This window comes from Leptonychotes weddellii, unplaced genomic scaffold (assembly GCF_054177405.1).
Source record: "Leptonychotes weddellii isolate Sample4059 unplaced genomic scaffold, ASM5417740v2 HiC_scaffold_6071, whole genome shotgun sequence".
Lineage (NCBI taxonomy): Eukaryota > Metazoa > Chordata > Mammalia > Carnivora > Phocidae > Leptonychotes > Leptonychotes weddellii.
Genome location: NW_028029233.1, coordinates 1 through 10,463, shown reverse-complemented (window position 1 = coordinate 10,463; position 10,463 = coordinate 1). Strand labels below are relative to the sequence as shown.

At 52.2% G+C, this 10,463-nt stretch overlaps 1 protein-coding gene across 1 annotated transcript; it reads right to left on the bottom strand.

Moving 5' to 3' along the window:
* Nucleotides 1-294: 294 nt before the first annotated feature.
* Nucleotides 295-10,278, bottom strand: LOC102741585 (NACHT, LRR and PYD domains-containing protein 12; the record flags this gene model as incomplete). The annotated part of the gene is made up of 4 exons (XM_081811178.1): nt 295-722; nt 2,594-2,764; nt 4,593-4,763; nt 8,577-10,278. Coding segments are annotated over 4 exons (2,219 nt in total), but the record flags the coding sequence as incomplete, so codon positions are not given.
* Between the last annotated feature and the right edge of the window lie 185 nt (nt 10,279-10,463).

Sequence of the window (10,463 nt, the reverse complement as noted above, 5' to 3'; positions counted from 1 at the left end):
AAACTTAATTTTATTTATTTGATCAAAATGACAATAAGATTCCAAAGGCAAATATGTAGGGTCATATAGTTGTTAGCAAAATTTAGCTCCTTTGGGCGCCTGGGTGGCTCAGTTGGTTAAGCGACTGCCTTCGGCTCAGGTCATGATCCTGGAGTCCCGGGATCGAGTCCCGCATCGGGCTCCCTGCTCGGCGGGGAGCCTGCTTCTCCCTCTGACCCTCCCCCATCTCGTGCTCTCGCTCTCTGTCTCATTCTCTCTCTCAAATAAAAAAAAAAAAAAATCTTAAAAAACATCATGTCTTCCAGGTTCGTCCACATCGGAGCATGCGTCAGAATTTCACGCTTTTTTTAAAGATAGAGTAATATCCCTCGTATGTATACGCCATATTTTGTTTACCCATACACCTGTGGATGGACATTTGGGCTGTTTCCACCTTTGGGCTCTTGTGAATAAGGCTGTTACAAACGGGTGCGCAGACAGTGGATGGATTTTTATACCATCCCTCAATACAAGGAGACTTGTGTTTTAAGTTGACCCCATGAAGAACTCACCACAGGATCTGCAGCCTACACACTGGGTGCCTCAAGCCTTGACATAACAGCCTCAGACCCAAATCCTCCAGTGCGTTTCCCGTCAGGTCCAACTCCACCAGGTGTCGATTGGTGCTGAGCACGGAGGCGATCTCCTGGCAAGCCCCAGCCTCCAGCTGACACTTCCTCAACCTCAGGAGGAAAGACACGTTGAAGAGGCCGCCATCTTGCTGTCCTCTATCCTGCTGGCTCATCCCCTAGCCCCTTGAATCACCCAACACAAACCTACACGGGTCACTACAGCTCAGAGATGAACAAGACTTCATCATTTCCAGCAAGGAGCGTCCCGTCTGATGATGCAGAGGGGTAAGCAAGTATCCTCTAGTGAAGGTGATGTCATCGAGGCCGGAGTGCACCATGGCTTAGGGTGGGGCCTCTAGAGCTCAAGACCTGGGTACGTCCATCTCTGCCGCCCACTAGCCCTGCGCCCTCCAGCAGGTGGTCAGCAAGTCTGTTTCATGTTTCAGGGAGCTGCCGCTGTGCCTTAGGTTCATTGCCTCTAAAATAAGGATAACAATCGCACCTGCTTCCTAAGGTTGTTGCAAGGACTACATACTTTACTAGAGGGACAGGGTGTAGAACCACACAGGGCATACAGTAGGTGCTCAGACAGTGAGCTACTGTTTATTAAAACCATCACGGTGGGGCGCCTGGGTGGCTCAGTCGGTTGAGCGACTGCCTTCAGCTCAGGTCATGATCCTGGAGTCCCGGGATCGAGTCCCGCATCGGGCTCCCAGCTCAGCGGGGAGCCTGCTTCTCCCTCTGATCCTCTTCCCTCTTGTGCTCTCTGTCTCTCATTCTCTCTCAAATAAATAAATAAATAAATAAAACCATCATGGTGGAGGGGACGCCTAACTCAGACTTGGCAAACCGTGCACAGTTAGGGAAGACTCTCTGGGGAGTTTGAGATGGTTCTCGAAAGGCTGAGTAGGAGTTCACTGTCAGCAACGGGATGAGACGTGGCAGGAGACAGTAGAAAACTCATGTGCTGGTCTCTGCCCCCACCCCGTTCCTGACACAGGGCTCCTGAAACCCCTGCATTTTCTATGTGACAAGAACGCTAGGAGTGTCTCTGGTTCTAAAAGGTGGGCTCCCGTGGGCAGCTGGGCACCAGAGAGACCACGCCAGGATGAGAGGCTGGCAACGTTCAGCCCTGCCCCCCACCCTCCTCCAGAGAGGGGGGAGGGGCTGGAAATGGAGTTAATGATCAGCGGCCCACAGAGGAAGGCTCCATAAAACCCCAAGAGCACACAGCTCGGAGGTTCCAGGCTGGTGAACACGTCCATGCTGAGAGAGTGACGCACCCCAGCTCCGTGGGGCAGAAGCTCCTGCTCTGGGACCCTCCCAGACCTCACCCCATGTGGCTCTTCCACCAGCTGTTCATCTGCATCCTTCACCATATTCTTTAATAAACAGGTAAGTGTTTCCCTGAGTTCTCTGAGCCACCCCAGAAGATTAATCAAACCCGAGGCAGGTTCAGAAGCCAGGTGACAGGGGCGCCTGGGTGGCTCAGTCGTTAAGCGTCTGCCTTCGGCTCAGGTCATGATCCCAGGGTCCTGGGATCGAGCCCCGCATCGGGCTTCCTGCTCGGCGGGAAGCCTGCTTCTTCCTCTCCCACTCCCCCTGCTTGTATTCCCTCTCTCGCTTCTCTCTCTCTCTGTCGAATAAATAAATTTAAAATATAAATAAAATTAAAAAAAAAAAAGAAGCCAGGTGACAACCGGGGTTTGTAACTGACAGTGAAGCTGGGGGTGGGGGGAAGTGGGGGGCCATCTCAGGGGACCAAGCCCTCACCTGTGGGACATGACGCCACCTCCAGGTAGATGGTGGCAGAATGGACTTGAACAGTTAGGGAACTGTAGGACCCCCCCACACACACTGGTGTGGCAGAGTTGCTTGCTGCGGGAAACCCCACACATTTGTGACCAGAAGTGTCAGAGGGGAGAGAAGGAGCCCCCCAGGGGATGCTGGGTGGCTTGCATCAAGAGGGTGCGGAGACTCACTGGATCACCTGCAGCCTGCATCTGGGATGCCGGAGCCCCTCGCAGAGCAGCCTCACGCCCGGCAGCCCCAGCCCGTTGCAGCTTAGGTCCACCCTCGTTAGGTTCTGGTTGGCCATCAGGGCGGCCGCGAGGTCCTGGCACGCAGAGCTGGCCACGCGGCACCTCTTCAGGCTGGGTGGGAGGGAGGGGAGAAGGGCCAGGTCACCATGGTGGTGGATTCTGCCCCTCGTCCTTTGTCTCCCCGCTTCCTTTGGTCTATACCTATTCTCCCCCTTTTCTAAAGTAAAAGAAAGGAGATCAGGGGGTGCCAGGGGCGGGGGGGGATTGGGGAGTGCCTGCTAAGGGCTAGGGTGTCTCCTTCTGCTGTGGGGAAGATTGCCTGGGGTTTGTGGGGACATTTGCACAAGCTTGTGCATACACTAAAGAAAAACCACCGCTGAGTTTTCCAGTATGTCAATGATACGTCAATAAAAAAAATACATATCACATTCTGCATGGAGCCCTGGGTGTTATGCACAAACAATGAATCATGGAACACTACATGTAAAACTAATGATGTAATGTATGGCGATTAACATAAGAATAAAAAAATTATAAATAAATAAATAAATAAATAAATAAAAGCAACAAGAATGACATAAGATGTCTTGGTGCTTTGCAGTGAAGGAAATGCTGTCATAGAGGTGTCCTTAGAGAGGAATTCGAGACCCTCCTACTGGCTCTGTTCTGCGGCTTTTCCTTCACTTGGAGAAGGAGGTGCGTGTGGCCAGTGGGTCCCAAGGAACGCGCCCACCCCGTGGAAGCTTGCTCATCACTGCATCTCTCCCTGAGCCGCAGGAAAGCAAGGCTGATGGCATTGACCTGAATGAGCTGGTGACATGCGTAATGTAAGTTCTTGGCACGGTTCCTTGCACGTGGCATGAGTTCAAGAAAGTATGGTATTATTTATTATTATGTCTTTGGGATCGGACCCATTGCCTGCTTTACTGGGCCCTGATCCCTGTGTCTGCCCTTCAGGACTTGGGCTAGGGGAGCAGGGCTGTGTTCTGGGTCAGGGTCCAGACACCCCTGCTTCCCTCAGCTGGCTGTCATCTAATTTCTGTAAGCCATGCCTTAATAGTGCCATGTTTGGTAACAGCACGGTAGAATATGCATAACGTAAAATTTACCATCTTCACTTTTTTTTTTTTTTTTTTTAAGTAATCTCTGCCCAACGTGGGGCTGGAACTCAGGATCCCGAGGTCAAGAGTCCCCTGCTCCTCCGACTGGGTCAGCCAGGCGCCCCCGGCACCAGACTGTTTTAATTACTAAGGCTTTGTGCACTCCGCTTTGAAATCGGGGAGTGTGATTTGAGGTACCAGACTGTTTTAATTACTAAGTGTGATTTGAGGTAGGAAGCCTGGAAAAGAGGAGATAAAATAAGAGAAGCAGGAGATAATGATGCTGGAATTTCTACTGACTGCTTCTGGTAGGTATGGGCTGAGTCGCGTCCCCCAACATTCATACACTGAAATCCTAACCCCCGTACCTCCGAGTGTGCATGTATTTGGAAATAGGGTCTTTAAAGAAGTAATTAAAATGAGGTCACCGCTGTGCCTGGTGTCCTTACAGAAAGAGGAAATGGACACAGACACGCAGGTGTGAACACACAGCGAGGAGACTGCAGAGGGGAAAGCCGCCCTGCCCACACCTGGATCCGGAACCCAGCAGCCCCGCCCACACCTGGACCCGGAACCCAGCAGCCCCGCCCACACCTGGACCCGGAACCCAGCAGCCCCGCCCACACCTGGACCCGGAACCCAGCAGCCCCGCCCACACCTGGACCCGGAACCCAGCATACCCCGCCCACACCTGGACCCGGAACCGTGAGAAAATGAATTTCTGTTGGTTAAGCCCCCAAGTCTGTGGTGCTTCGTGAGGGCAGTGAGCGCGAGCACCACCGTCTAGTCTTTCTGACGGGGCCCCCTGAAGACGGGGGTGCAGGCCCGCCTGGACTCACCTCAGGTTCTGAAGTTTGCAGTCGGGGTGTCGGAGCCCCCGACACAGCAGCCTCACGCCCCGGCTGCCCAGCGCGTTGCGATACAGAACCAGCTCCCTCAGGTTCGGACTGGTGCTCAGAGAGGCAGCAAGCTGCTTGCTGTAGGCCTCTGGCAAAACGTTCTTCTCGGGTCTGCAAGGAGGGGACACAGGACAAAGCCTGGTTGTGCGGGGACTGTGTGTCACCTCCCGCTTTATGAAGCGTTTGTCATCTTTACTGGTTACTTTTCTGAAGTGGGCTCCAGCCCCACTCAGGGCTTGAACTCCCAACCCTGAGACAGGAGTTGCACACTCTATGGACTGAGCTGGCCAGGCGCCCGTCATGCGTGTATTTTAAATATCCCACTGTAATTATTATTATTATATATATATTTTTTCACAAGCATTAGCAGCCCACCCAGACAGGGCAGAGAATGTTCAGGCTTTGCTCCTTGTTGATTTAACACCAGGGAGCCCTTTTCCACCCTTTTCCATCCTTTTCCACTAATCAGCAGAGTGGGGGGGGGAGGCCAGGTGCCCCGGCACTGGAGCCCCACTTCATCAGAGATTCTGGGGGTGCATCCCTGAAATCTGTGTTTCGGACAGCCTCCCGGGGGTTCTGCTCGCGTTCCAGAAACACAGATGAACCTAGTGGTTTTCTGTAGTCCCTCCCTTTCTTCCCAGCTAATGAAATTACAAAGGTCTCTACTGAAGATCCAGAGCCAGAAATCATGAGCCTGTGGCCTGGGAACTGAATTCCTCCAATGATTTATACATCAGGGGGCCTCACGTGAAAATAGGGGTTTCCACACTTTCTTCAAAAACCAAGTCCGGGCGCCTGGGTGGCTCAAGTCAGTTAAGCGTCTGCCTTCGGCTCGGGTCATGATCCCAGGGTCCTGGGATCGAGTCCCGCATCAGGCTCCCTGCTAGGTGGGGAGCCTGCTTCTCCCTCTGCCTCTGCCTCTCTCTCTCTCTCTCTCTGACTCTCATGAATAAATAAATAAAACATTAAAACAAAACAAAACAAAACAAGTCCAGCTGCACAGGGACCTCATGAGCACGAGGCAACTGCGGGGCCCCCTAGCCGGGTGTGTGATGACCTTGTTCCATGAAACCTCAATGGTTTCATGGTGGCCAGCCTGCCGATATCTGACTCCTGTTCCCCGAGCATAGCAGCTTGAAACAACACAGTCGGTTATCTTCTAGTTCTGGAGGTCCCAAGTCTGAAAGGAGTCTCACGGGGTGAGCGTCCAGGCGGGTGTCTCACCTGGATAATCCAAGACAATCTCCCCCCCTCAAGATCCTGAATTTAATCACACCTGCAAAGTCCCTTTTAACCTGGGAGGTGACCTAGTCACAGATTCCAGGATTAGGGTGTGGGTGTCTTTGGGGGTGGGGGCATTATTCCACCCCCCACTCTAGCCTTGGCAAGCATTTGCATTTATAATTACCACTTAGGAGAGAATAGAAAGTATATATATTGGTCTCTGCCTCTGGTTCCTGGCACAGAGCCCCTAATACTTTTGTGATTTCCTAAGTGGTAAGGGCACTAGGACCATCTCATTCTAATATGTGGTCTTTGACCCCATCCCTGACCCAGGGCTCCTAAATCCTTTGGACTTTTTGGGTGATAGGAGAAGCTTTTGTTCTCATGAGGTGACTTGGGGTGAGCTTCTGGGTGGGGCTGGTGTCCAGAAAGACCAAGCTATAATTAGAAGCTTTGCACTTTCTGGGGAATTTTGGGAGATATGTAATTTTGGAATCTCTAAAATCTTTATGACAGTCCCTCTGAATCAGCCTGGGATGGAGAACGGGCTGAACCACACAGCACAGGGTATGACATGCGGCCAGTAGGGCCTCCTGATTTACTTCCAGTTATACAGTCTGTCTTAAAACCTACATTTAGAGGCGCCTGGGTGGCTCAGAACACACTACCCCAAGAGGTGGTGGCACCTCAGATGTCTTGAGCTGAAGGAGTCTGAGAAAGAGGCAGAGGCAGGAGGGTCACTGACCCCCTACCCCACCACCATCTGGCCCTTCTTCCCTGAGAGCGGATCAATCTCCGTCGTGAAGGGTCTCCTCCCTGTACCAGAAGGAAGAGGGGCGTGCTGATCACCAGAGAGTGAATTTCGGGCCAAGAAGTCTATATAAACAACCTTGTTACTTCGTCACCTTGCACTGCCCCCCAGCCCAAAGCCCTTTGTCTTGTCAATTCTTTTCTTTTTTCTTTTAAGTAAACTCTACGCCCAATGTGGGGCTCAAACTTATGACCCCAAGTCCAAGAGTCACATGTTCCACTGATTGAGCCAGGCGCACCCCTAATTGCAAAGATCTTTCATTTTATTTATTTATCTATGTTTAAAGATTTTATTTATTTTAGAGAGGGCACACCCAAGCAAGTGCATGTGAGGTGGGGGAGGGGCAGAGGGAGAGGGAGACAAGAAGTCGCCCCACAGAGCGGGGAGCCCCACGCAGGGCTCAATCCCAGGACCCTGAGATCATGACCCAAGCCGAAATCAAGAGTCGGACGCTTAACTGACTGAGCCACCCAGGAGCCCCTAATTTCAGAGATCCTTTAATGTAGCTTTCTATGTAGTGACATGATAAAGCTGATTGGAAATTCAGCCTGACGTGTCCTCAGATGGCCTGTCAATTCTTTCCAAGTTGATTGTTTTTTATCCGAATGAATGAGAGCTTCCTGCTGTGGTGCAAGCTCCCAAGCACATGTGAAAATTCAATAACTGTGTCTGCTTTTCTCTTGTGAATCTGTCATATGTCAGTTTAGTTCTTAGGCCCAGCCAGAGACCCAAAGAGAGAAGAAGAGAATTTTCCACCCCTACAGCTCCAAGACAAACCTGCACAAACACATCATGGCCCATTAGTTCCCCCCATATTTCTGCCTTCCCACAATTAACCTCCGGAGAAACTCAGTGTCCTTTTCCTTTGTCTTGCCACTTCTCTAAAAATGTATTGTTCTTGTGTTAGGATGCTATAAAAGCCCAGGTTCTAACCAGCCCTTTGAGTTACTCATCTCTGGGGACTCCCAGGTGTAAGTGAGGACGAATTAATACACTTTTTTTTTTTATGCCCAATGTGGTGCTTGAACTCATGACCCTGAGATTAAAAGTCACATGCTCTACTGACTGAACCACCCAGAACTAATAAACATCTAATAACATCTTTGCTTTTCTCTGTTAATCTGTCTTTTGTCTGTTTAATTTACAGGCCTCCATACAAGACCTAAGAGGGTAGAAGGAAAAAGGATGATTTCCCTCCTCTGTTTTACTTACATTCAAATCTTTGTGTCTAAGATTACTCCTTGGGGAACCCAAACCAACACAAGGTCTTAGCCAAAAAGCCAAAAGAGTCACTTCTTCCGAGCTTCCTTCTTCCATCCCCCAGCCCTCCAGATCACTTTCTCTTAACACCACCCTATTTTATTGTCCTTATAATGCTTCTCTCCATCTGAAACTACCTGAATGATCTTTTTTTTTTTTTTGCTTGCTTGCCTGTTTCTTTATTTACTGTTCATTGTCTCTCTCCCTTCCCATTAGGATGTCTGGGTTGGCGGGGGCACTGTTGGCTTACTCACACTGCCTGCACCCGATAGAAAAACACCCTGGATAATATTTGTCGGCTGGATACGCTGTCCTTGACTGGGGCCCCAATTTAGTTCAAATGGGTACTGTTTAAGATAGGACACTAACCTGGACACTGTTGTCATTGGGGGCCAGACCATCCTCTGTGGTGGGGGCCGTCCTGGGCACTCTGGGGTGTCTTTGCAGCATCCCTGGCCTGCATCCCCCAAATGCCACAGCAACCCCCTACCTCCTCTAGTTGTGACGACCCAACATTTCTCCAGATATTGCCAAGTATCTCCTGGGGTGGCGACAACATCAACCCCAGTTGAGGACACCAACGCGGTTGAGAGCAAGAACTTGGAGAGTGAGCCCCACCGAGTACTTACGACTGTGCCGGCAGCGTCTGGGGCCCCGAAGCCCATCTTCCCCCATCGTCCTCGTCCATGCTGTAGGCAGCCCCGTGCAAATGCAGCACCAGGGTGCTCCTGCAGTTCTTCACACAAAAGGAGGAAATCACGTGCTCCATCTTGGTGGCCATGTTGCTGACCACGACCACTTGGTAGTGGCTCAGGGCCTGTTGGATAAAATCCTCCTCCTGGATCTCGTACAGACAGCTGAAGAGCTCCAGGGAGCCCTGCTGCAGAGTAGAGCCCTCGCTCTGAGCTTTGCTTTGGATCCACCGCAGTAGCTCTACCTTGATGTGAGGCGAGACTTTCCAGCAAAGACTCTTCTCCAGGTAGCTTCTCATCTCCTCATTCAGGAGTCCAAACAGGAAACGGACGGTAAGGGCCAAGAAGCTCCGTTCTGAAAACCCGTACTCAGCCAGCAGCCTTGTCACGGTCTGCTCCGGGCCGGACCCACCCTCCCCGGGATCCAGGAGATAGTACATGGCAGCGAAGAATTCCTGGAAGCTCAGGTGGATGAAGCTGTAGAACTTTTCACAGTTGATATCCTTCTGGAAGATGTTCATGTTGAGGAAGGAAGATACGTCTGCCCCATCTAGGCCATGCTTCCGGAGGTCCTGCTCCTCAAACAGGATCTTCTGATTCCAGAGGCCGTCTGCTGCCAAGGAGCACAGCCCTCTCTGGTTGGGTGGGGGCTGGAGGGTTGGGCTCCCCGGCTTGGGCTGCATCAGACTCAGGAGGTACAGCATGTACACCGCTGTGGTGGTCTTGGATGTCTGCCTTAGGAGCCCTCCATCCTCCAGCTGCTGCTTGAGGCAGGTGCAAACGACCCAGCACACCATGGGGACGAAGCACAAAGTGAAGAGGGGCTCGTTGTCCCTCACGAAATGGAAGACTTGGTCAGCCTGCTCCACGTTGTGGAAATACTTGTAGAAGTACTCCTTCCTTTCTGCCTCAGAGAAGCCCAGGATCGCCACATGCCTGGGGTGCTCCAGCCAGCGGTGGAGCTTCTCCAAAGCGGTGGGCCTGGTGGTGATGAGCACCGACAGCTCGGGCAGCAGCTTCTTCCGAATCAGGCTGCAAAGGAGAAGCTCTGTGGGCCGTTTCTCCTCCCAACAGAGGCACCAGGGGCCCTGAGGGTCGTGGAAAGAGGGTTTTAGCTCATCAAAGCCATCAATAATGAATAGGAGGCGCTCAGGCACCCGGACAAGCTCCTGGAGGGGCACGCTGGGCTCAGGCCAGCAGCTGGAGATGAGGTCTTGGGCGCTCTGCTCGGTGGTGCTCTGGTTCATCTCCCTGCAGTTGATGTAGAAGACGTAATCAAACCTGTCCTGGAAGAGCCTCCCGTCGGCCCAGTCCAGCATCACCTTGTGGGCCACCATGGACTTGCCCATCCCCGCTGCTCCCTGCAGGACCACAGTGCGTGGCGGCTCGGGGCGCTCCTCGTCGGGCTCAAAGAGGGTCTCCATCTGGATGAAGCTGGCCTGGTGTCCCACGGTTCTCGCCTGTCCCCAGCCAGTGTCCAAAAGCTTCTGCTGGGCCCACATGGGGTTTGAGTGTTCCCTCACCAGGAGGAGACGGGTGTATCTGTGGCTGAGGTTGACGCACTCCCCTAGGCGCGCATTGCGGTCTTCCATCAGCCGGAACTTCCTGCGGACATAGTCCCTGTAGGTTTCCCGGGGATCTAACGGGCAGGAATGAGGGGTGCGTGGGACACTCATCAGCAACCGTTCACGGACTCATGAGTTAAAGCAAACCACAGTCTAGTGCCTACTTGTTCTGCAATATCCATGGGACGGTTTTCTGGATGGAGCCTGGGAACCTTGGTACTTCTCTATCAAGATCTCCCCTTTCCTTGGGAAGCAGAGG